We start from the raw sequence: 27,621 nt of genomic DNA, 5'->3' as shown, positions 1-27,621 counted from the left end.
TAATTTTTAGATTTATAATACTAGCATTATCATAAAAAGTCTTTCCAATTGCAGCATGAAGTTTTGTACTTGCCATATGATTCATGGGTTTGGAAGCCTATGTTTCTTTTCTCCATTTTTTGAGCTAAATAAAAATGGCTCATTTTTTCTATTTCTCATACATTTTTGGAAGAAAATAACAGCAGAAGTGACCTTGCAATGCCTTTTCTTCCCTCTAGCTACTTGTTTTCATTATTTGTAAATGTACTGTAACTATATTTGACAGCAGGCTCCTCTGGGAAGCTCTGTATAATGGCTGGCAAAATCCAGGGCTCACTGGAAGTGGAAGCTTTGCCACAGATAGCCAAAGTCCTGAATTTAACTGTGCTTTGCTTTTAGATTCTTATTTTAGGCAAAAAAAGTAACTATGATGTACTGAAAGACTGTTGCAGGGTTTAATTTACAACTTTTCCTGTCTCCTGCAAGCCTGAAGAATTCAGGAAAGCATCTTAAAACTGGCGTTTATTCCAGGTGACAGAGATTCTGCTGTGTAGTTTAGAATTACTTCTTGCAAGTGCAAAGGTATGTTTTTATATACTGACATGTCCAAATATTAGGAGGCAGAAACAAATTCAAGTAATTTCCAGGACTGCTTTGTTTCCATGCAGAAGTTGTGGGGACAGGTGGGTGGGACAGAGAAGGGAAGAAACAATGCATAAACTCTTCACAAAAGTATACATTGCACTGAGGTCCCAGGTAATAGCTGTCTAGAAAAGAAACAATCTAAATCAACCCACCACTCTGCTCATCTCTGAAAGTGATAATGTTATTTTATGTGATGCCTCTTTGTCCATGAAATAGTGTGAGCTCAATGAAAAAGCAACTGGACCTCTTAAAGGCTGCAGTGTTGCTGCCTAGAAGCGGAGCATTCTTCAGCAAGGCCACAGAGAGCTTGAGCTCAGGTGAGCCACCAGCAAGTCCCACTGCAGGCTTTTACACAGCCCAGTACCTGGCTGGACAGTCTCTGTGGCACACAGAACATAGGGAGATTAGAAAGTCTGAGCTTGTGCAGTTAAAATTAGAAGATTCTCCTTGCATGCAAAGCACACAGTCACATCTTAACCTAGAACAGGCACACATAGGAAAGAAAACCAGGTTCTTTTATAACTGAATATTATTAACACAACTTTAGATGAGAGTTTGGAACATCTTCTCAGGGTAGTTCAGCTAGGAAAGAAACAAAGAAAGAACAAAGGGTTCACCAAAAGGTAAGGGTCTCTTAGCAGAGGTGATGTTGTGTCTGAAGCTTACAAAGCAGACCAGGGAGCAGCAGTGCTGCAGCTGCCCCAGACATGCCACAGCTCTGCAGAGCTGACTGCTGGCAGTGCCATGAGGAGAAGCAGCCATACATATGAGACAGTAGCTGTGACTGAGGCTGGGCTCAACCCATCCTTAAATCAGTAACTGCTGCTTATCTTCCTTTTATTTCACCACTAGATGTGGGAACAAAAGGTAAGGCTTGCTGGAGCAATCTGACTCAAATCAGTTCTTCCTCTCACTTGAGTCTCTCATTGTTGAGACCATAAAATTAAATTATGTTGCTGCAAAGCCAGCACAAATGATATTTTCATCAAAAACTGTACTGCTCCTAAACACCAGTGAAGATAGTATTTTGGACTCTTAAAATCAGTTCAAGTTCTGGATGCATTTCCTAGCCAAAAGACAACCTCATATAAATGCCTGGAAAATGAGACAATTATGCTAAACCAGAAACACATGGACAGCAGTATTTTGGAGACATACCTTAGGGCTAATGGGTAGAAACTGCTCTATAAGGTAGGAAAAATATCTTAGTAAGAGTAAATATCTTATATGCAAGTAAATACCAAAAAGGAACCACAGACAAATCAATTCTGTCAGAAAGAAAAAGTATTAATAAGGATACTAAGATCTGTAAATTAATGATTTCTCAATACAGAAGCCTATTACAATCAAGATTTAGATTTGGTGAGTTTACAAAGGAAGAGAGGTCTTACAGTTCCTTTCAGATAAGCAGAATCGTTGACATCAGAACTGTTTAAACCAAACTAAACTTAAAGGAATGACCAGAGGCTAAATGCTCATTTTCCAGAGCTCAGAGAGAACTATCAAGTAAGAAAGCAGCATCAGAAGTGTGTATGCCAAATCTTGCAAACAGAAATGCTGAAATACGCCTCGCTAGTCCCTACGGTAAAAGCAGAAGTTAGCAAGCTGCCAGTTGTGAAGAAAAGCTCCAAGGGCGTTCTCCTCTTATTTACAACCCTTCAGAGTAAGGTGGCTGAGGTCACAAACCAAATATTCACTTAGAAAGTCAACTATATCACAGTACACTAACCCTAAAAATCCCAAACAATTTGTAGTGTCAGAGACTCCTTGCTCAGAAAGGCATTCTTAAGTCCTCTTTTTAATGAAAAATGGAGGGCAGCATTTGTTGTCATTTGGCTGCAGCACTACTTTCTGCTAGAGACCAGTGAATTCTGATTTTTTGCTTGAGTTTTGAATTGCTGTTTGTGGTTTGGTGGTTTTTGTTGGGTCATATTGTGTCGTCCTCCCCCACTTTCTGGTTTTTAGCTTTAGTAGCAAACTTCTCTGTTCATCTGGTAAGCAACTAATCTGCTTTTTGAATCAAGAACTGTGAGGTGGTGGAAAGACCCCTTTGGAGATGTTAAAGGACACGCCACCACTAGAAACATATATGTATTGGAGTGCAGAGGAAAGGGAAAAATGATACTTCTGCACAGAAATGAATGCAAACATGCTTACAGAACATTTTGTGAACATAACACATCCTCACTCTATCCAACATCCTGATTATTTTGTGTGGTCAGAAAACCATGAAACACATAAGCTTGTAAAAATGAAAATTCAAATTAGCACCAGGAAATTTAAAAACCTGCACTCAGAGGGGGTGGCAAGATGGGTGAATAGGAAAAAATCTCCAACCCAAACCAACTAACCACTCACCACTAAGCAGCAGGATTTCTCCCTAACCAGTCACCAACCTGCCATTTGCAAAGGTTCAGAACTGTAGGCATTTTTATTAGCCAGTAGAATATTGGTAGGCCATTCATGTTTAAAAAACATTTATACACACACAAACCCTCTTAATACAGCTTCACTTTCAATATCACAGTGGCCTCCACAGTTGCTGTGTGTAGGGCATAAGCCTAACCCTCTGAGTTTTCACAGTTCAATGGCACTAAAGTTGTTGTGCAGTGAGAACCTGGAAGACCTGAGGGACAAGACATCACTTGGGAAATGAGGTGTGCCAAATATGAAGGCATTTTATTCTCACTTGGGTAAGTGACAAGGATGTGAAGCTGGAAATTCAGCCAAGCAGATGTGCCCCAACATGTCAGAAGGGTGGAAAAGCAGAAACTGTGAGGAAAGATGACTGCTCTGTGAGCATCAGGTCTCCAGCCTTCCTTTGTGAAGTGCCTCACTGCTTCGATTAGGCACACAGGACTGGAAAGGCTTCCACTTATCATCATGCCCCAATCTCCCCACAATCACAGGCACCCTTTTGAGGTAATGGGAGTTTTTGTACTGCATCTTAAATACTTCTCCTTCCCCAGTTTTATGCAATTCCCTACACTGACACCCAGGACAGCACACATTGGCCAGTCCTGATTAGAATGTGCCTGTGTTCAAGCCCTCTGTAACAGTTACTGATGCCACCACTCACAGGACAGTATTTCCAGAGGTACCTCTTGCAGCATTACCCCATCGTCCAACTAACAGATTTAGAAAACTCCCTATCTACTCTCTTTAGCCAAAAGCACCTGAACTGTAACATCTTTTAAAAAAAAAAGCCAAAAACAACAAAAAAACCCAAAAAGAGACAGTTGCTCTGGTGGGCAGGGTTCATTTTACAACCAGCTACTCTGCTTATTCTTATGCTAATGCTTGCTGCTGGCACAGAATTAACACTCCCATCAATCACCACTCATTTTGGCTGATTAAGAAGTCAAGCTTTTCAGACTTGCTAAAACACAAGGTTCAGAACAAAATTTGACACCTATTTCTTCAGTCCTGCTTTACTGCTTCAGTAGTAATAACCTAACAATGTTGAAAATCAAGTTTTATCACTACTTGTACCATGATGGTTAACTGCATTTTTGTAAATTTACTGCTTCCTGCAGCTGGAATATGAGCTGACAGAGTCATTCAGAAATTAACTAATGCAGCAAGGTTGTTTTTTCTTCCTGTTCAGTCAAACTTGTTATTTTAATAACTAAAATTTTAAGCAGACAGACATAAATGCTTATACCTTTATGCTTCAAGACAAAGTACTATCAGCAGACATAGAAGAGATTTCTGCTCTCCAAGCCAAACACACAACAAATAGCTCCTTTCCGCATTCATTGTAGCAATTTCATCAGAATGGAAAGAGCAGTTTTAGCTCCTTACAGCCAAGAGCTACTAAGACTTAAACTCCCAAATAATCCATCATGACACTTTTATCTAGACTAAGTAGATAACAAGACAGCTGATTCACATGAGAAAAGACAATAATAATGAAATGTGCACTATCCTAACGGCTGCCTGTATTTGTGCTATTCCCCATCTAGAACCAAACATGCTTTCTTGTATGTGGCAACTCTCCTCTGAAACCCTCCTAAAAACTTTTTAACTCTTGCAGAAGTTTGTCTCATGCAGAAGAGATGTAATGAAAGCCTGTTATCACAAAGGACAAAAAGATTAGCTATTTCTCTGAAGGTGGAATACTTAGTGCACTAAGTCCTTAAATCCATAGAATATCTGAAATGAGTAGAAGTGGAAACTGCAAGATCCAAACATAATTTGGGCTTTTTGAAAGTTCAATAGATTCAATTTGACAAAGAGACATAATAAATTACAAGAGCTATTTTATACTGTCTACAGGTCACTTTAAAGTATGATACTAGGGTGCATATGTACTTCAACACCTATACCTGTAAGAGCAGGCAGTTTTGGAATGTAACTTTATCTTGATATTTAGATTTGGGTTAATTGTTTCACAATATACATAGTGCTTATGTAAAAAAGGAAGTATCAAGAATACAATTACAGTAAAGTCCACTAGTTCTGTTTATTTCAAGCCTATACATACAGAAAACAGCCTCCTTCCCAAATCCACAGGAAACTGTTATTCACAGAATGGTATTAAAAGAAGTCAGAAGCATGTTTGTAAAGCATTTGATCACATTTTGGCATCTATCACTTTTCCAAAAGGGATTCAAATGGTTCTAAGCACTTAAATGAAAGAATAAGGGGAAAATAAAAAGGTGGGAAAGATAAACGTGTGTTTGTTACAGCAAAGAACAGATGTTTGATACCCCAACATTCAGTTGCTCATCTACACTACAGGCACTCAAAGTAACGACTGCCTGAATTGAAGCACTGATCCCTATGAATCACAACCACTATGGAACACATTAAAGCTGAAAACAGATCTCATTTTACAGCAATGATCAGAAGCCACAATCTATACAGATTTACTACAAAACTCCTGTCAGTACAGAAACAAAAATATTCTAGATCTGCAATAGTTGAAGACTAGGTGGATATTTCCATTTTATCCCTTTAAGGGACAGTGCTACACCTCCTGCCTCCCTTATGGCAGGTTAGTATCTGAGTCCAGCTTAGTACTCAATGCAAAAAACAAGAACAGAAACAATACTGCAGCTACAGTTATTTAGAATGAAAGCACTTTATTTTTTCCAACCAAGTTCAAAGTCAAACTTAGAGCTGTGAGTGCACACTTCAATTCATAGGTATTAACAAAATTTGCGTGAAAAGTTTAAAGATGGAAATTCTTCACAGTTGCTTCAAACTGAATCATGTTAAATAGCTAGCCCTGTGTTTTGTCTAGAATTCTCATCTTCCCCTCCTCACTTCTAACAAGACACACTCTTAGTATATTTAAAGTAGATGAGCAATAAATAACATCATTAAGTCCTAAAGAATATACATGGAAAGGGGGAGAAAAACAGTTGCATTTAGTTTCATTCCAAGACATAAAACAAGTTATTTAACTCATAGAATAAACATTAATTGTTTAAGGAAGGCTAACATAAGCACTAACAACACAAGCATGCTCAATCTATTTTCTCTGTGAATCTTTATCTGTAGCCTACAATGATTACTGTGTGTAGGATGGCAGACTGAATGCAAAAATTAGACTACACTGTCTGGCTTTTACCAAGGCTATTAAAAACTGCTTCATTTTTTTCCTTCACTAATGCAACATCAGCTCAATATAAAACTCCTCTCAACAGAATCGACTGCTTTCATGAACTTTAGCATTTGCATTGTGCAAAGCTGGAATAACTTCACACCAATACCATAATTTGCATGGTTTTGTATTCTGAAATAGTTGACTATGAACCACCGGTTTCACTTTGCACCAGAAAACTAGGCACAAAAATAGCTGCAAATCTCCACATGAAGACAGACATTCAGTCTTCTGTAGAACTGGAAGATCTGGCAAGATGAACTGGCAAAAGCAACCACTTGCTATTTCAAGTTTCCACACTAACAATGTCCACTCTTTCAAGAAAAAAAACTCAAAAAAATCACAAATTAGCACTGTAGCATCCATCTTCAAAACCTTTATCTCTTCAATGCTAAATGCATAAAGATGTTTAACGCCAAACTTGCCTACTTCAGATGCCAGAAAATGAAAATACAGCCTGTTTTATAATGCAATGGGGCTGATGTCACTCAGCACAGGGCATGTGTACTTTGTCCTTTCCTACTCTCCCATCCCTCCTGCACCTCAAGTGTTAAAATTACAGCCTCTGATAAAGCAACCGACAGGAGGGAAAAAAAATTATTTATATCTCACTGTGGAGGGTAAGCTCTTGGAAGGCTGCTATTTTTTTTTAATACCAGCAACAATCTGTAAGCATTATTAACGAGTGTAGAACTGCAGTACCTGTGTGATACAAGAGTAGAGGACTCTTTCCTGAGAAATAGGTATAGTTCCTTCAAAACAGAGACATACATAATCATTAAGACATGCTAACTTCTTCATACCCAGCTAATTAATGGCATAGCTTTTTCCACTCTTCAGCAAGCTATCAGCAATACCTCAACTTGGCCACTTCCATTTACAAATACTAGACTTTTTTTTCAGCCCTGAAGAAAGAGACAGTTTGCCAGAAGGATTCTTCAATTTCAGTTTAGAGGATGGGCAAATCCTGGGTCACACTTAAAAGTACTCCTTCAGCAAAACAGCCTCAAGTACTTTCAGGGAACACTGAGGCAAAAGACAATTGTTTTTCAAAGACATCAGTTTCACATCAAGGGGTAAAATATGAAGAACAGCTTTGTGGAAGCATCCTTCATCCTCAAGTACATACGTGCTTCTGCATCACAGGAACACACAGGAAAAGGATTAATTCTGTCTGGATCTTCTGACACATCCTAGAAATAGCATTTTTAGAAAGTATCACAAAGATTGTAATTTATGCATGGGATAGCTCATAAACTTAATTCTTAGATTCACTGAGACAACTATATGAATTTAGTGGTGTTACACAGCTGTCATTCTGACTTTGACCAGATACTATACATATACATTCTGTAACAGTAAAACTGATTCCTAGCCACCATTTGAGAGCTAAAGAGAATACAAGAAGCTGAGCCTGAATATTAGCGTGAATAGTTTCAATGAATAAAGAACACAATGGAAAAAATAATTTCATAATACAGACACCTGAACCCGGTTCTTACAGTCTAGTAGCTGCCTGAAAACAGTAAAAAATTCATTTAAAATAAGGCACAGATACTAATGACAATGTTTAATACTGTATTATTGATGCTGTCAAAATACAACTTTTGGCAGTTAAAAAGAATGGATTATTTTATTAGCTATTCCTCAGTAATGATCCTCAAATCAATCTTACCTTGCCTCTAAAACAAAAGCACTTCCACAGTCAGGATTTGTTACCTCTATGGCCACATACAGAATTCATTATAAGCCTACGTATCTAAATCTACATTCAAGCTAGATTTTTAAACATAGAGTATCCCTTTAATCAATTACAACTATTCTGTCTTGTATTATCAGAAATAAATGACCATGAGTTACTTTGTCTATTAAAAAAAATAAATCTGAGTTTCCATAAACAGTAATCTCCTTGAGGAGTAATCTAAGAGTTTCAGCAATTGCCACCCAAATGATGAAACTAGACTTGGTGACTTTTACACTTAAGTGTTCAATGGAACAGTAAAGTAATACAAAAATGTTGTCATACTGTAGTTCCTTTAGATTTTTAATTGATAGTAAGAACATTTGAAAAGTCCTATCTCAAAACTTTTTTAGCATGAAATATCTCTAATGATGCATAACAATTCAAGCAAAAAAACTGGCTATGTGTATGTCTCCAAATTGCCCCACAAAGTTTGCAGTTTTGGGATGCCCCAGAAACTCTTTGTAACTGACTGCCCTAGGAAATGCAAAACCTTTGGTGGTTTACAGAACAGTCAAACAACTAAAAGCACCAAGTTCTCATAACAGATTTCTAGCTGGCCTTCAGAAGTCAGCAACAATGATACATAAACTAATACAATACTAAGCAACAGGAGGCCTGAACTTATTGACCACTACAGGAGTTTAAAATTAATTAATCCGTAAAGCAAAAACCACTTGTGGCTATCAAAAGACTTTTCTCCTGCATGTCAATAAAAGTGCACATGCTTAATGCTAGGTATGAAAACAACCCTTGCAAGTACTTATTTTTAAGGAAGTAGTCTATTTGGTCATACATGCTGTGCATGTATACTTTTAAGTGAAGAGCTGGTACTTTGTAAGTTTTAATTGAAAAAGCGTACTTCCTAATCACAAAATTAAAAAAGGCAACAGCAAGCCTAAGATTAAGACTCCCTCAGAGCTATTAAGATATAGCTTTTAAACTAAAATAGAAGAGCATATCAATATGACAGTAAAAGTTCATAGCTGTATCCTCAATGCTGTTGTTGGTATGACATTGCCATCATTGATCAGGTTAGAACTTGATCAATTTTGCAAAAGTTCTTTGTCAGTTTCTTAAAGGAGGTAGTATAAAAAGGGTGTGATTTGAATAACATGGCCTCACCTGGCTGTAAACATTTCAAACAAGAGACATAAATATCTATGATAAAAAGTACTGTGGAAGAGATTATTCTAGAAATTGATTTTTTTTTAACTTGAAAAGAAAAAACAGTAGATATATTTAATATATTTACTTATTTGCATGTAGTTTGAATGATACAGAACAAGATTACTGTGTTAGAAATCCACATACAATATAAAAACATTTGTTAAGACATAAATTCACCATTCTGCTGACATTTGCAATAACTGTTTACCCAAGCTTAACTTCAGGTATTTATAATATTTTTCATACATGAATCTTTGTATATGTGCAATGTTTCATTAACTACACAATGTGAAACCCTGATTTTTGTAGTTTTCCATCACAATCTGAACATAATAGCTATTTGCATCTTAATACATTGGCTTTTTGAAACACTAGTAATTAAGGCATCTTTGCTGTATAGTTTCTCAATAGTGCAAACAAAAATTGTCTTTAATAATTTGATTAAAACATAGAAATAACTGAATAGCCCAAAGTTTTTTGTATTTTTTTATGCAATTGGAAGATAGTTGTGCATTTTGGAGTTCTCTTGTGAAAGAGACATTTAAAAGCTCTTAATGCTGATTGTTTTTGTTGGTTCCTTATAACTGGTTCTGCTGTCTTGTCTTCATGAAAGTATAGTTCATCTTCTTTTATGGATGATGTTGTAAGGTACAGTAGCATTTAAAGGAATACCTAGTAACTGAGCGAATCCCAAATGCAGCAAAGGCATACAGTTTTCATAGTGCACTTTCACCTCATTGAAGTAAAAGTTGCTCCTACTAGACATTTTTCCACTTCAATGTGAAGTAGATTGTTAGAGTTTTGTTAGTGGTTTCATTAAACAGCTTGACAGTTCAGTTCTCTTCTGCCAGTATTTCTCAAAAGGCTTTCAGCACATATTTCAGGGATACTTTAGGGGACTGTTTCACCACATAAGCACACTGTTTCCCCATCATGTCAGTGTAGCTGCAATAAATAAGCATTTACATCCTAGAAGAAAAAAAGGAGAAAGTGTTTGTCACTTTACTTATAGCTCCAACATCAACTCTATGTCTGAAGCAGGGCAACTTCAGGACCATAACACACGAATAATTATATTTGCCCAAATTTCAGAACCAGTTATCTTCATGATTACTTTCAATTAATGTTTTCAATGACATTTCTTCATGTACTAAAAAGCCTGCCAGAAGAGTAGGATTAGTTTTCAAAGCTATCAATTTCATCTGTTATTCCTCTGCTCCCTGCATGAGCAGGAAAGATCATCATCATCATATGATCACATAGTTACAACATGTTATGTATGACATTCCTTCACCCAACCCCTCCAACATTCTTGTACTACTTTTGCTCTGACTTGCTCAGGTGACTTTGGTCACAATCTATCCTGATACATTAAGACAGCAAATGAACATAAAGGGAACCTGAACTCTAGAGAAACAAACTGACACTACCTATAGCTGCTATTCTGATCCAGCAAAAGAACTAGGCAGTCTACATAACATGCTCTCATAGCTCAACCAAGTTGGGAGTTTGACAGAGTTGGAACTCAGTTCTTCTGCATCCCTGTTGAGTGAAATGCTGCAAGAATTTTGTAATTATCCTTGCAGGGACATCAAAACTGAAGTCACAGGTGCACAGCAGTCCCAGAAAAAAAGGAAAGAGTTTACTTGTTTGACACATCAAAGTGATCAATTCTGTAACATAGAAATATAGATTCACCAAAACTCCTTCAGATGTTAGTAAAAGATGCAATTTTTAAGTTCTTTTCAAGTTCACTCAAATCTTGCACACAACCAACTGTTTGCTGTAACTCCTTTCTCACTGTCCACCTTCACCAGGTCCCTCCACCTGGAGATGTTTCTATCTAGTATAACTTTTGGTGCCCAATCTCAGAAAGCCATGTATATAGAGATGAGCACAAACAGAAAAATATGGATCTACCAGACACCCTCATTATGTAACTGACACCACAACCTACTGAAAAATGCAAGCAGGGATACATCTCCGACAGGCTCTGCTGCCCACCAGAAACTCACCGTTTTCTAAGCATTAGGTCAGCATTAAGCTTTAGAATTTAGTATGTTGACACTTGCTCCTGCCACCTGATGTGCAAATGCCAGTGATGTTCCCAGGCTAAGATTCTCCATTACACTTACAACAATGGCTACAACAGATCTAAGAGAAAACATCTGTCCCTTCCACAGTCTACCTACTCAACTGAGCCCTTTTTAATATCATTCAAGGCTCATTACTATAGATACTTTGTTATTAAGGAGATGCTTAAGCATAATTATAATTCACAGAACTATCATAGGGAAACAACTCCAGATTTCTGTAAAAACCATGCAATACACTTGAGCATTAGCAGTAACTAAAGTAAAAGTGTTTCTGTCCAACCACAGTTTAGCATAAGTAAAAAAGGAGGAATACCATAAATGATACAATCACATTTATACCTGAACACAACCAGAACTGGAACCAGAACTTACCTTAGCTATATTACCAGTATATCCTGGAACCAGAGTAAGGTGATTCTCCTGTTCCCACAAAACACTTAACTGTTGTTTTAAAATATGAATGTTTCTGAAAGAGAATGAACATCACTTTATAACCCAGGCAGTATATTTCAGTAGTCTCTTTTATTAAAATGAATTATTAATACTGCATATAGACTTAGCCTATACAATAGATATTGCCACAAGATCTGAAAAATTTTGATTCAACTTCTACAGCATTTGTATAATCCCTGATATGACTATGTCCTACAGGTATTAAAACAGTAACAAAAAAAAAAAAAAAAAGAAAAACAAAACCAGTAACTTAACTATCCTTAAAATTCTTTTAAGCTTTAACTTTATAATTATAAGTGTGCCTTTTGTAGGCAAGATGTGCTCCTACTGATCAAAATTAGAACACATTGAGATGAAATCGACTACAGAAACACATTTAAGTATTTCCCAACACTAGACTCACCCATCTTCTGCCTTTTCTGTATGTGCAGATAGCTCTGACCACCATCTTTTAATGACAGCCTGAAGCCAGTTTAAACCCACTATCACGTATCTGTAACAACACATTTTACACATTATGCATTTCCCTCTCCCTGAAGATTATCTACAAGCCAGATAAATAAAGAATTGAGATAACTTTGTAAGCAATTTAGAAAGCAACACATTTTCTATTCTGGAAGGAAAGAATCTAGACAAATTGGTAAATTTAAATTCTTGTTTACACTTGCAATTTCTAAGTGGTAGCCTGAAGTTCTTGTTGAAAAAGTACAAGAAAACTCTGCCTTGATTACATGTTATAAAGCATACTAAAACCTCAGTGCTAACCTTTTTTTAATATTTAGGATAAATAAATCTGCATAAGGTCAAAGCCAGTCCTCTCCCCCAAGTGCCTAACATTGCAGAAAAGAATTTATGCACTGCTGTTTTGTTAGAGGAGAAAGCTCTGGAATGCAAGGCTTCGTCCGAACCTTTCTCATTTCCTGAGAAAGGCAGAGCTGGGAGAAGGGGCAGAGGGAACAAGAGTCAGAGGATTAAAAACCATTGATTTCCAGGGCTCTGCACAGCCAGGAAGTAATAATGTTTTCAAAAGCATCCCAAGCTGATACTTACTCTTCGTATTTGCTTTTAAGCAGAGATTTCACTAAAGGCAAAAGATCTACACAGCAGCCAACTGAAACATATGGTTTTTCTTCCTGTAAACTTAAAAACAAGATGTTTCAGAAGTGTTTGAACTTCAGTGTGGTCATAAGCAAGTCCTAATTCCCCACTTTTTTCTGTTTGTACCTGTTCGTAAGCACAGGAAGGCAGTCTACTACTACTCCAAGATCCTGTATCCTAGAAACATTAAGAATAAAATCAGAAGTGTTACTTGTAGATCCTACTACTAGTAGTAGAAGGATTTGCTTCCACTATGATTTAAACAGTGTAACTAAGTCACAACATTTACAAAACTGCTACAAATACTGTGGTATATTTGAGATTGCTGTCATTTTAAGGATATAAAAGAAGAGACTTATTTTACCTCACTAAGTAGGCTACCAGTTCACTTATACTTCTCCTTCTCCAAAAGGTTAAAGCTACATTCAGTCTCAGATTCCTGCTGAAAAGAACTTGAGCCATAGTTTCATGGTCCTGAGAAACCTGCATGTTTTTAAAAATATAAAAAGTTGCCACAAGTTAAGTAGCCAGTGATAAAACAATAAGCTACTCAAATATAATCTGTTATATTCTACCTGTATGTTGATGAGTCTGTTTTAGAAATTTATCTAAGAATAGATTTAAACCCATATTTCCCTTGGGGGTCACAAAAACATCACCTACTTTACACGAAAGCTGCAAGAATAAGGTTTGTACCTCTTTACCACCTAAGACAGGTATCAAATAATTAAAATGAGCATTCATGTGCATCAACCTATAATTCTCACCAACTCTGAGAACTTTTTGCTTAGATGATTATTAATTTTGATACAATTTAGACACAAGTAATTGCATCTATTATTCCAAACTCCAACAGAAATGGTTCATTTCTGAAAAAGCCTGTTCTCTGAATGAAGTTCAGGCATTTTAATTAATTAGACCTTGGATTGGAATGAACACTGTAGAGCCACACACATCTCTCAAACCAGTTAAACAGTCATTTGTGACCAGAGGCCAGTGATCTGCTCCTTAGCTTCTCAGAAAATCAATCTTCCCATCTTCATTTCTTTACCCATCTTTCTGCAGCCTCTTTATTGTAGTTATTCTGCTCTTTTCTTGCAACCACCAAATTAAACACTGCAGAAGTGCTGCAGACTTGCACCTTCAGCCCAGCGGCTTCTCAGGGCTCTCCCTCACAGGAGCACACATTTACAGCACTGTGACAAGACAGCAGCATAGTGGGTGACAGTTTCTGATCTTGCCTTCCCTGCCATGCCTCACCTTAAACACATGTAAGCCCCAAGGAGTAACAAAAATCTATTGTGACAGAAATGCAAACTTCAACATTAAGGGCCTTAAATGGCCTTCACTGTAACAAAATCCATTTAATTTAAATATCTGACCTTTTAGACAGTTTCAGAAGCCCTACAAGCATCGTCTAGGTTTCCTCAACCAACAAGAAATAAAGCTCATACAAACACTTAAGTTAGTTTTGCACAAAGTTGATACTGCTATTGAAAATTGTCCTAATCTACCTCACCAGTTTATTCTCATTGATATACTAACATTTTTACACTTCTATAAACACACACGTGGACACTGTCCTGCCAGTTCATGAAACCTACACAGGTCAAAACAACATTCTCCTTTGGTGCTGGCACAATTTTAACCCAGTCAAGTCTGGCAGATCTGAGCTTCTGACCTGACACAAATATGAAGAAAAGTGGCAGGACTATTACTATTGACAACTGCATCACCCTAAATGGACAAACTGTAAATCACAAGACCTGCTATTTGCGGAATTGAAGGAAATTAATCTAAAGAAAGAAACTTTCACAGCTAATTACAACAAACACTGTTTTAAACAGGAGTTTCTTCAAACTCTACCTACCTCAGAAAAAAATGCACTGTATTTGGATGAAGGGCCTTCTGTTTGAGACGATCCAGAGTCGCTAGAATTCAGCAAGTGTGTCCGACTGTTGTGAAGTTTTGCTGGCAGATTCCCTGCACAAGCCAGTTCATTTTCTTTATTTGCCATGTCACGGCCCCTAGATTTAGGGCACAGTTTCCTTCTGTAACAAGGCTTTGGAGTATAACAATGAACTTTCCTTTTACAATATACCACTTTGAAAAGAGAGAGGGGACTGGCCACCGTTTTTCCAACCGTTACTCTGTAATAATAAAGCACTATTTTAGTGAAGGTTGATCCAAACCAAATGAATTGCATTATTATGTTTATATATATATATAATTATGAATTCAGCAGTCAGATTTCAGGTTGTTGAAAACATTTTTCCCCCAATACATATCCTAATGACACTAGGGATATTAGAAGTCATGCCACCAATATTCTTCTGTTTTTAGTAATGCAGAGACTCGCTGTTATGGAAGAAAACACAAGAACAAAGAACTGTCTTTAAAATCAAGACCCATCATCCATTTGTGTTTGCTTTGGTATTGTAATCAATTTCAACTGTGATTTTCTCCCTACCTCTGTCACACTTTAAACTCAGATATCACATAGCACAGCCCTCCTACCTGTTTGTGTATGAAGCCAGCTGTTTTGGAGATTTCTTACCCTGGGAGAAAGGAAATAAGAGAAAAAAAGCTGTATTACTATAAAGGGTCAAACACTCCCATCTATACTACTTAGCATTAATGGTAACATTTAAACTGTGCCATCAGCAAGAGAATGTTATGATCTTTTTTTGGTAACACTGGTCACAAAATGTTAGTTTTAATAGAAAATTTTAATAAACAGAGGATATTGATATCTTCACCACTGTTTGAAGAGGTCTTACAGTAAGTTTGCCTCTCCAGTGCTTCCTCTGTACTTCACTGTCTTATTCTTCAGTCAGTATCACAGGTAAGAAGTTTCAAAAATTACTTTTGAGTAGCAAGAACCTAGTGAATACCTACGTGCTACCAACGTGCTAAGTGAAGCTGTATAATTATACAACGACCTATTTCAATGAATGGGTTTCACCTACTCCACCTCTCACTTGTGCCATGTAGCTCTCTTGGCAAGAAAGAACTTTTTCATGACAGAATTCCTGTATTGAAACATTTTTTGGCTAGATTGCAGAAAAGCACACATGAGTAAGACTGTATCAATCAGTACCCACTGCTCATATGGATGGTACAATGCACTGATCTGTGCAGCTGCTGCCTGTATCTATTACACAGTTTTCATAATATAACTGCTACAGAAACAATTCAAAGTTCTATTGAACATCTAAATATCAAATGTTTAGTAGTGCTGTGCTTCTAGATTTAGACTGCTCAGAACTATAAACTTGTTTAAATCATCAATTTTCTCAGAGGACATAAAACAACCCAACAAACAACACAAACAGCTTACCTCCTTCATGATCTTTTTAGTGGAAGAAGAGATTCTTTTTCTTGGGAGATCAATGGGATGACCTTCAATAAGCAAAACTTTCTGGTTTTTAACATTGTGAGCTTCAGATGCCATAATCTCTCAAATCCCTGTTCTCAAGGGAAAGATATTTAGTTGTATTTTCTAAAACATTCTGTCAGATTTCTTCAAATACAGCTAGCAACACTAGAATTCAACTATTTCCAAGATCTTCCATCCTAGATATAACCCAAGACATCATCCTTTAGTGCCGGAGGCCTTATTATTAACACTTTGAGAATTTCAAAATCCCTATTTAGCTTTCAAGAAAGAGGAAACAAAATAAAAATCACAAGAAACCAAGGGAGAGATTTTGTTTTCAAACCAGTTTCTACACCTGCACTGAGGGGTGCCATACAAACAAGAAGAATAGGGCAATTTATGAAACTCTTTCCTCCCACTGAATTTAATCTGCCACTTAGAGAAAAATAATTGGTTTCACATTTGTTTCCGAGTACGAAAGGTGTCTAAAAAACTGATTCTTGTTTTTTAGGAAGAAAGCAAGCTTTATCAAAATAACAAAGGTTAAAAAAAAAAGTGAAAGATCCTCCCCTTAGTTTATTGGCAAATGTACATCTCCCCTCCCCTTCCATTTCTGTCAAAGCAGTGCTTTGGCCATTTTTCATACTAAAACGCACAACTTTATTTTATGCCTAAAGTCCTTTGTCTTGAAGTATGCAAGTATTTTTGTAAGAATCAAGACCAAGACTGAGACAGCTGTACATATGATTTTGCATCTTTTCTAAGTGATCAGAAGATCCATTGCTTGAGACTAGGTTCAACTACTACATCATCACAGAGACACTATTCTTGAAGTGTTTTAGCAAGACATCCTACGCTACTTTTAAAAGACAACCAGTTGCTCCAATATTACTGTTTTTCCCCTAAAAGGTACAACTGTGGTCTCAACATGAGTGCTCCAATTTTTCCTCTCAATCTTTAGCAGCAGCCCTATCCTTTTTACTCTATGTAGCAGATTTACCTCACATTAAGAACTCTGGCATTTAAAAGACTAAGACACTGAGCACTGAATAAGCCAGGGAAACAGCTTATTAGCCATGAAGATCCATGCAGTAGCTAAAGGCCATCAAATGAAAAAAGCAGGTGGCAGGCCCAAAACAAGACAGATGCTATGTTCAGGCACATTCAAATCCCTCTTGTAGGGTACAGTGGACAAAAAAAAAAATTCTTCAAATATTCTGGTATTCTTTGGAATTGGATCAGTACTATAGAACTTAACTTGAGATGTCTCAAAAATGGAGTATATACTGACAAAATCCCTTACCCTGTAAGAAGGGAACATAGCCTCAGACTACAGCAAGAACTTCAAATGGCAGCATTATTTAGGGCAATATCTTTAACATCTGGTGGCCAATAATTTTCCAGATGCAGGTCTGGCTTAAGACTGCTTTATCAACTTAATTTTTTCACACTATGAAACAGTGATGAGGAGTGATCACTTTGTTAGCTCTCCACACTTCCTAGTTCTTCCACACAAGTCTGTAAATAAACTTTTCCCTAAACTTTTGGAAAAAACCTCACATAAACGAACACATTTCCTTTGCTTATCAGATGGGTTAAAATCCCTATTTGGACTTAAAATGGGCTTAAAAGGAGCACAATACAAAGGCATGTGCTGAACAACTGGACTTTTGAAGAAAAACTGAACAATACTAAAATCCAAACAAATCCATCCTTTTATTCGGGTCGGTAATGAAGAGGACTTGGAAAACGTCTTGACTGTTTTTTCTTCTATCCACTTTTTGAAAATAATACTGAGGGGAAAGCAATAAACTAAAATATTAGGGGGGACAATCTCCAACCACCAGAGTTAAAACCCACAGCCACCTCATCAGATGCTAAAAAATCCCCAATATCTGTTGCTGAAGGAAAATTTTTGTGATTACTCCCATAACACACTATCAGCTTACAATTCCTCAGGCCTAACACTTACCGTTCCTTATTTTTTCTTGTTTAACAAATGATCTCAATCTTCCCTCATCTTTCACACTAAGCAGTACACAAGAATCTGATCACCAAAATAAATGACAGCACTATCTAACTAGAATACTTTTTGCTTAAAAGAAGTGTAAAATATTAGAAGGCTAAAAAGAAATGTCTTACCAAGGAAATTCAATTAGCTTATCTGTTTTTAATACTGGGCTCTAAAGTGCATCTAACATCTCAAAATACCTGAACTGGAGAGAGAGGACTCTGGATGGAAGGAAATTCCTTACAAAAGGTTGCATGTGTCCAGGAGAAAAATTAAGAGAATTTTACACTCTAACAAATCTGACATAAGAATATATTGTTTCCCAGCCTCCCAGTTGAAACAGAATGACAGAACAACGGAAACAGAACAACAACAGAACTATCTTTCCTTAAAGAATGGTAAAAGAAATTCAAAAGGTCAAGAGATTATCAGATATAAAGGAACATTTGATGAAGCAAAGCAAAATCCTTGTGTATGACTTCACTGTCCAACAGTTTAAAGGGGTTTCAATAGTTTAATCTGTTGAGGGTGTCAGATTATGCAGAAGTAGCAGTGAACATTTAAGCAGTAATGAAACAGCCGTGTTTTTAGCTCCCTTGGAGCTGACAAAGTACCTAAAGAAAACACATGTGGAAAACACAGTCAATATTTAAAGAGCCTCAAGGAGGACCCAGACTGACATCTCTGTTGCACTAATTAGGAAACAATGTAATCAAAAATAGACTTAGTGGACACAAATAATATAATGGGAAAGATTCAGCCTGGCTGTCACTAAGGCAACATAGCCTGGAGAAGAGAAGGCTCCAGGGCGACCTCACTGCAGCCTTCCAGTACCTGAAGGGGCTACAGAGAGCTGGGGAGGGACTTTTTACCAGGGCATTTGTGATAGCCCAAAGGGGGTAATAGCTTCAGACTGAAACAGGGCAGGTTTAGATTTTATATTAGGACAAAATTCTTTACTGAGAAGGTGTTGAGGCACCGGAACACATTTCCTAGAGAAGCTGTTGATGCCTTGTCCCTGGAAGTGTTCAAGGCCAAGTTAGATGGGGCTTTGAGCAGTCTGGCCTAGTGGAAGGTGTCCCTTCCTTCCCACGACACGGAAATTGGAACTAGAAAATCTTTAAGGTCTGTTCTAACCCAAATTATATTATGATTCTGTGAAGTCCTGCTCTGCAAAATTAATGGAATTTATTAAAAATATGAGGTAGTACAACATGGATAAAGGGCAACTAAATGATAAAGTCTATTTGAATTTCCAAGTCCCTCACTTAAATATTGAGGAAACTAAGCAACCAAGTGAAAAAAAGGGAAAGCTCTTGCATGCACAAGTATCTCAGGAACAGCCACAAACTGCCTAAGCCGTTTCCACACTGCAGAAAATCACCTCCAGATCCCTGGGGGAAACCTGCATTGGTTTATGCTGTTCAATATATTAATAAATTACCTCACAAAAGGGGATGAAGACTGTTGACAATACAAAGTCATACCAGTGAAGATAAGGGCGAACTGAAGAACTGGAGAAGGACTGTGATGTACAATAGGCAAAAGCAATACTTATAGATCAATATAAAGCAAAGCCTATGTATCTGCAGGCAGGAGAAAATTTTGGGTTTCTATTGGAATCAGTCTCTGAGCTAGTAACTGCCCCCCACAACAATATCTGGATATAGGACAGTTTACCTTAGATCAATTGGACTGTTTAGCACTCCATGTGGATCAATAAATAGAAAAATAAACAGAACACTATTGTGACAGTGTACAGAACTAATTTGTGCCTGTATTTCATACAATAAGAGAAGGGTTAGTTAACTTTCTTTAAAAAAGCCAAATCAACCCTAAAAAGTAAAAAAAACTTCTGAGTAAAGTAGAAAAACTGCTCAGACAAAGGAAGTTAAAAATACATGGAATATCTTTCATATAATCAACAACCGATTAGATCAGCCTCTTCAGTCTGGGGAAGAGACTACTTATAGCCATCAGGGGAAATAAGACAAAGGCCTACAAAATGAATGGCTTGGAGAAGTTGCATAGAGGTTGTGTCCTCTCTTGCCCAATATAAAAAAAAAAAGGGTCAAAGACAATAGCTGAAGATCTGATCAAAACAAACAAGGTTAAGCTGTGTGCAAATTATAATCAACCTGAACTTGCCACGGGATGTTGTGGATCCAAATGTTTTATATGGGTTCTAGTACAGACTGTGCAAATACATTAAAAATATACTAAAAGTGATTAAATTCAGATACACAGCCATGTAGTCCAAACAGAGCAGAACACAAGCAGAAGAATCTGGTATACACAAACCTAACAGTACTATAATAAACTTAGTCAACATCCTAAGAAACCAGCTTTGAAAGGCTTAGTAACACCTAGGAAAATGCTGGCTGGCCAGCAATTAAAAAGATGAATGCTACAGGATGAAAGGCACTTTACATGGCTCTTCACAACTTTGATTTCCTATTTGCAGTCAGATATCATCTAGGGATAGCTCATTAGACACTACAGTCCCCTGTAATTTTGGGATATATACAGAGGGTTCTTAAACTGGCATTAGATACTTATTCAAACAATCTATACCTTAATGTCTTTAATTTCTGGCTTTTCCCTTGTGATGAGCACAGCTAGTTGTATTTGATCAGACAATCTGCTATACAATCTCATTGAGGCCAATGCATTTCCCTCATTTCACAAAGTTTTTAAAATTAAACAAAGGAGAGAATGCATGCCCCTTCAGCTCTGCCTTGGTCCACTGTACAATCCTAAACTATTCTACAAGCTAACAAGGTAGACTGCAGATCTGAACAGAGATGTATGATTTCATTAGGATGGCAGAATCCAATTCGACCCATTTCCCCTATACCGTGGGTGATTTCTCATAGCAGACAACAATCTTCCCTTCTCCCCCTTTTATTCTCTTCAATCTTCAGTAAGCAGAAGGACTAAAGTAATAGCAGCCATGTCTCCTGAGAAGAAGCTGGTTTGTCCCCACAGCACCTGTGTAAAGTTTTCTTGATGGTTCTACTGGTATTTTCTATCTCTGATCTCTCCCAGATGCAATAAAACTCTTCAGGCCATACCAGAATTAGGCAAAGACAGTCAGCACTAACAGGCTTCCAAGTGCACATCTGTTGAAGGCAAGTATTAACAACTCCACCACTCCCTCCCATGTCCCACGTTCTGGGCACAGCCCCCAGAGAGGGACAAACTCTTCTTGGCACATTACATAATCTACGTGCATATTAACATAATATTATTTTCTTACAGAACACAGGCTGGCATACTTTGCATGGCAGCAAGGAAAATGTAAAATAGATCTCTTAAGCCATCAGCAATACCTTTTAAAACACACACTCTTCCATCCTATTCCTTGTCCAAATTCTCAGTAACTACTTCTTCCTGCAGCATTCCATGTGCACCAGCCATGGTAAATATTCCTGTGATTCTCCTCCACCCCAAAGTAACCCAACTGCAAGTTCAAGGAAGACAATATTAAACTCAGATGAAAAACTTAATTAATCATTATCCCAAGGAGGAGAGCACATGCTTTGAAAGCATTCCAAACAGGTATGCATCAGGGAAGCAGTAATGGTCAACTCATTTCACTGGCAATTATCAGAGCTAATGGTCACAAATAACTTCCAAGAATGGTTATTTCAAATTTACTTCCAAAAATAAATTAGCACTATCTTATGATGTAGAAGAGATTTTGTAAGCTTGGCATAACTTCCTTTCATTTTAGCTCCAATAAATGTTACAAAATCCATTTGTCTTTCTTTTAGAAGGCTTCCACATCCTTTGCATATGAAACAATTTGGTCTTTTTCAAATTTCTTTTTTAGTAATTGATGTACTGATGGTTCACCAGCTGTTAAAATTGAGTTTTCTTAAAAAGAGGAAGTGGAGTTCAAGATTTTAAAGAGTATGTTAATGCAAAATCTTTCTGCAACATTATAAAGAGTGTTATCTGCCAGCAGAACAGTTTTTTAACGTGCTACACTTGTCAGGCCATTTGTTCCAGTTTAAAGTTTCCTACGTTGATAAAAACTACAGGAATTTCTCAAGATCTGCAATAAATTAAAATACTATTTGAACAACTAGTTATGGTAAACTAACTTATACCTAAGATTTAAGCTCATTTTCCTCTTACACAGGGAATTTGTACGTGGCCCACTGTCATAATGAACCTCCAAAAACAACCACATGTGACAGTTCATCCAAGTTTAGTGAGGAGGAACCCGGGTGTGCATTAGCTCCCCTTGTGGAGATAGCCTGGGAGTCTAATAACTGAACCTTATTTACATTTTCTACCAAAAAAAAAAGTCAAGAACTCAGTTTTCTGCTTCTGGAGGCACCATTGACAGGTTTGTTAAGCTGCGATAAAGTAACAGCAGTTGTCAGTAGTTAAGTCCTTTCTGAAGTAATCTTTCACTAATGAAAAGACACTTCTACCTGTTGATTTTCACTGATGAACACTCTGGGGACAATAAGTTTGAAAAAGTTTTATAACTGAAAGGTGTTATAAAAGAAATAGATTTCCGCAATATTGAAGCTTCCACATTAATGTTTTACATAGCTCTTTAAGAAACTATCCATGAAATTAAATACAGCAATTTCTTTTACCATTTGCTGCTCAACCCAAAGAATTTTAAAAAAACTGCAACAAGAATTTTGAATTCAGACATACTGGCAAACCCCTCAAGCTCCAAACTCGGTGGAGGCTAAGGAAGTACTCACTACACGCCCACCTGGCAGGACAGTCTGTGATTACACGTCGCACAACTTTCACATGGCTTTTTATGCCACCCTCAAATACACTTCTATTATTGATCATAGTCTATTTATGGCATTTAAAAAACCTTCTTCAGTCTTAGTCAAGCGTCTTACCCTAGGAACAACACACAGTAAAAGTAGGCAAGTGAATATATACACACGTGGCCATAAGAATGCACGCATATCAGCATACTGCCATTAACTTTCTAATACATATCTATAAGCTACCTTAAAAATAACATTTTTAATATAATGATATACTGAGTTTCAAAGTTTAGGAGTTCAAATCAATCCTAATTTTAGTTCCAGAACATATTCTTTCCAATCAGCAAGGCAAAAGAGGCACAAATCTGCCTTCTGTTACGTTTTAATTCTACTAAACGTGGGTAAGTTCATATTTTTAATTAGTTCCCTGATTACAGCCAGAGAATAAGAGGAAGAAAAAAACAGGAGAACATGAAAAGCAAAAATGATGTTCCAAGAAAAGATGGACGAAAGCTGCTTTTAAGCCAACGGACTTAACCTTGCTCCAAAGCAAAGCATGTTACAAAAACAGAAACAAAAGATTTCCAAGATCACCACCTAATCTCTCTATCCTTAAAAGAGCTCCCCATTCAAAATGTCTTTATTTTAAATCTGCATGTCAAATCATCCAGCTGAAAAAAAAAAAAACTGAAGCCTTTTGAACGAAGTAATTAATGCAGGATCTGATCTTCAAGCACTTAAGGCTCCCCCTCTCCCCCCCTCCTTCCCCCTGGAATCTGTCACACCCAAGAAATTAAATCCGTCAGCAGGCCTCACACCCAGCTTGTTGTCCTCCTCCCTTTCGGCAGCACCAGAGCCTGCCCCGCTCTCCTGGCACGTATCCGCCACCGCACGCGCTTGCTTCGAGCCGAGCCTGCTGGCACCATTTTAGAGAGGAACCCAAGTGCCACAGCCCGCTCTCCGGGGGCGGCGGGCACCGCACACGGGAGGGCCGGGGCGCCGGGCGAGGCCGCCGGCCAGCGGGACGGAGCGATCCGCGCCCGCGCACCGCCCGCGGCCCCCGCCGCCCGCCCGCCCGGCGCGACGCCGCGGAGCCGCGCTCAGTCCCGGCGGAGAAGAGCGCGAGCCCGCAGCGCTCCCCGCGGCCGGCCCCGCGCCACTCACCCGCTGCTCATGTTCGGGGCCGGGCCGGGCGGGAGGAGCGGCGGGAGCGCTACTGCCGGGGCCCGGCGCCCGGAGCCTGCGCCATTCAAACGCCGCCGCGGTGCACGCCGGGCCGCGCGCGCCGCGCCACGCCCCGCCGCGCCCGCCGCGCGGCACCGCAGCGCCCTCTGCCGGCCGCGGCCTCGCGCCACGCCCCGCCCCGCCCCGCCGCGCGCTGCTGCGTCACTGCCCGCCCGCGCGGCCTCGGGGCGGGGCTGCGCAGCCGGGAGGGAACCGGGAATGCCGGCTGATCCCAGTGATGGAGCAGCCGGGAGGGAACCGGGAATGCCGGCTGATCCCAGTGATGGAACAGCCGGGAGGGAACCGGGAATGCCGGCTGATCCCAGTGATGGAGCAGCCGGGAGGGAGCCGGGAATGTCGGCTGATGCCAGTGATGGAGCAGCCGGGAGGGAGCCGGGGAATGCCGGCTGATCCCAGTGATGGAGCAGCCGGGAGGGAGCCGGGAATGTCGGCTGATGCCAGTGATGGAGCAGCCGGGAGGGAGCCGGGGAATGCCGGCTGATCCCAGTGATGGAGCAGCCGGGAGGGAGCCGGGAATGTTGGCTGATGCCAGTGATGGAGCAGCCGGGAGGGAACCGGGAATGCCGGCTGATCCCAGTGATGGAGCAGCCGGGAGGGAGCCGGGAATGCCGGCTGATCCCAGTGATGGAGCAGCCGGGAGGGAGCCGGGAATGCCGGCTGATCCCAGTGATGGAACAGCCGGGAGGGAGCCGGGAATGCCGGCTGATCCCAGTGATGGAACAGCCGGGAGGGAGCCGGGAATGCCGGATGGTCCCAGTGATGGAACAGCCGGGAGGGAGCCGGGAATGCCGGATGGTCCCAGTGATGGAACAGCCGGGAGGGAGCCAGGAATGCCGGCTGATCCCAGTGATGGAGCAGCCGGGAGGGAGCCGGGAATGCCGGCTGATCCCAGTGATGGAGCAGCCGGGAGGGAGCCGGGGAATGCCGGCTGATCCCAGTGATGGAACAGCGGGGAGGAAGCCGGGAATGTCGGACGATCCCAGTGATGGAGCAGCCGGGAGGGAACCGGGAATGCCGGCTGATCCCAGTGATGGAGCAGCCGGGAGGGAGCCGGGAATGCCGGATGGTCCCAGTGATGGAGCTCAGAGCCCGCGCTCTCTGCCTGTGTGCCGGCCGCCAGTGCTGAGCCGTGGTCAGCAGTGTGCAATGCTCAGACTGGCTGAGAAACCCATGGTAGCTCCACGCTCTGCTGCATTATCACTGAAGCACAGAATAAGCTGAGTTTGGAAGGGCTGCACAGGGATGACCAAGTCCAACTCCTGCATAGCACCAGACCAAGTCCAGCTCTGCATAGCACCATCCCCAAGACTCACAATATGTCCCCAAGAGCCCTGCACTCTCCCAGGCTGGTGCAGTTCTGGTGCTTAAACACCCTTTGGATGATAAGCTTTTTCCTAATATCCAACCTAAGTCTCCCCTGACACAACTTCAGGACATTTTCTGAAGTCCTGTCACTGGTCACCACAGAGAAGAGATTGGTGATCCCTCCAATTCCCCTCACAAGGAAGTTCTAGACTGCAATGAGGTCTCCCTTTAGTGTTCTTCAGGCTGAAAAAAGTGACCTCAGCCACTCCTCATATGGCCTCCTTTCAAGACCCTTCACCATCTTCATTGCCCTACTTTGAATGCTCTCTAATAGCTTAACAACATCTTATACTGTGGTGCCCAAAACTGCCCCCAGCACTTGAGGTGAGGCTGCCCCAGCTCAGAGCAGAGAGGACAATCCCCTCCCTTGCCTGGCTGCGATGCTGTGCCTGATGCACCCCAGGACAAGGTTGGCCCTCCTGGCTGCCAGGGCACTGGTGACTCAAATTCAGCTTTCCATCAGCCAGGACCCCCAGCTTCCTTTCCATGTCAGTGTTTCCCAGCCTCTCGTTCCCCAGTCTGTCCATACATCAGGGTTGCCCATCCCAGGTGCAGAATCCAGTACTTTCCCTTGTTAAATTTCATGTGGTTGGTGATTGCTGAGTTGCTGAATTTGTTGAGGTCTCTCTGTAGGGCCCCAGGCCTTTGAGGGAGTCAACAGCTCCTCCCAGATTTGTACTGTCTGTAAATTTGTTTAGTATCACTTCCAGTCCTGTGCCCAGCTCATTGATGATGTTGACAAGCACAGGGATGAGGGTGGAGCCTTGAGAACCACACTAGTGACAGGTCACCAGTCTGGTGTCACCCCCTTCACCTGACCTGGGAGCCAGTTGCTCACCCATCACATGGTGTGTTTATCCAGCTGTGTGCTGGACAATTTATCCAGAAAGATACTATGAGGAAAAGTATTGAAAACTTTGCTAATTATAACCAGTAAGGCCTTTCTGTCCTGGCTCTTGTGTGGGAGCAAACATAGGCCATACTCTTTGCTGGTATCCTTATTTCATTGATGGGCTCCTCAAAGAGAGTGACACTACTTTTCCATAGGAAGGAAAGCACATAGCCCCAGTTTCAGGTGCAGATGGAAGGCTGCCAAGGGAAGGTAATAAACAGTATTTCACTATCATCATTTCCTTTTCATCCAAAACACCCTGGTGATTAGCAATGCATTCTTACTTCCAGTTTAAATTTATTCATGTCCTGCTTTTTCTTCTAGTACCAATATTACCCTGTAGTTTGCTGCAAGAGAATAACATAAGAGACTAATTTGATCCTCTCAGTGATTTCATTTCACTCACCTAACAATCATGGTCTCCCACTGCAGGATAGATAGCCATTCTGTTTGCTCAATCATCCTAAAGTCACTTTTATCGACGTTTTTGCAGATGTTGCAGTTTCTGCCCTGTGTGCATAGTGCTTAATATATGCATGGTTTTATCCATCTGACCATCCAGGTACATATGCTCACTAAGGGTTTTTAAAACAATATTTTCTTTGAGTTATGAGTGCTGATGGAAACTTTTTCAAAGGAAACAGATGATTCTATTTTAGAGAGTAGGACAATTAGCAGATAATGTACACTAAAGAAATGTTTGGGCTTTCCAAAACAGACCTTCCTGGTGAACTCTGTCAGGAGCACATAGTTACATACCAAATGGTTTTTAGATTATTGCCAGCTAAATACAGTTAAGTTCCATGTGGATGCCAGAGAGCAACAGAAATGGCAGCAGTGCTCCTTGTGTGATGTGGTCTTATGTTTAGCTTTAAATGGCAGCACAACTGGTTTGTCCAGTCAAGGTGCCAAACATAATAATAGTTTTATTACTGGCCCCGTTATTAAAGAGCTCTTCTGAAAAGAAGCTGTTCTGCAAGTCCACAAAGGGGTCAAATTTTGTAATGAAAATGTAATTTCTGTCAAGGGCCCAGTTGTGTTTTCAGAGTACACAAGCTGTACTCTGGCTACTCAGCAATTACCAGGGACCATCTAGCTACTGATACTGACAGGTTCATTATGGTTATCCTACGGGTCAGCTGTAGTAATTTCCATTAAAATTCCCACTTCTTTTATGTATTGTTC

The 27,621-nt window shown here is 39.8% G+C and overlaps 1 protein-coding gene across 2 annotated transcripts; it reads right to left on the bottom strand.

The window, feature by feature from the left end:
* Nucleotides 1–5,064: 5,064 nt before the first annotated feature.
* Nucleotides 5,065–24,202, bottom strand: KATNBL1 (katanin regulatory subunit B1 like 1). Of its 2 annotated transcripts, XM_036384301.2 has the most exons (11): nt 24,099–24,178; nt 21,516–21,646; nt 16,134–16,261; nt 15,311–15,351; nt 14,664–14,943; nt 13,158–13,276; nt 12,920–12,970; nt 12,746–12,835; nt 12,099–12,188; nt 11,615–11,708; nt 5,065–10,115 (listed from the first exon to the last, which is right to left on the bottom strand). In XM_036384301.2, the coding sequence occupies exons 3-11, from the start codon at nt 16,245–16,247 to the stop codon at nt 10,083–10,085; spliced, it is 912 nt and encodes a 303-aa protein (XP_036240194.1). In that variant the 5' UTR covers nt 16,248–16,261; nt 21,516–21,646; nt 24,099–24,178; the 3' UTR covers nt 5,065–10,082. The 2 variants fall into 2 exon arrangements, with proteins under 2 accessions (XP_036240194.1, XP_036240193.1); XM_036384300.2 differs by lacking the exon at nt 21,516–21,646 and having other exon boundaries at nt 24,099–24,202.
* Between the last annotated feature and the right edge of the window lie 3,419 nt (nt 24,203–27,621).

Source organism: Molothrus ater, chromosome 6 (assembly GCF_012460135.2).
Source record: "Molothrus ater isolate BHLD 08-10-18 breed brown headed cowbird chromosome 6, BPBGC_Mater_1.1, whole genome shotgun sequence".
NCBI lineage: Eukaryota > Metazoa > Chordata > Aves > Passeriformes > Icteridae > Molothrus > Molothrus ater.
The sequence above is the reverse complement of the archived record's forward strand: the minus strand, read 5'-3'. Positions and strand labels throughout refer to the sequence as shown.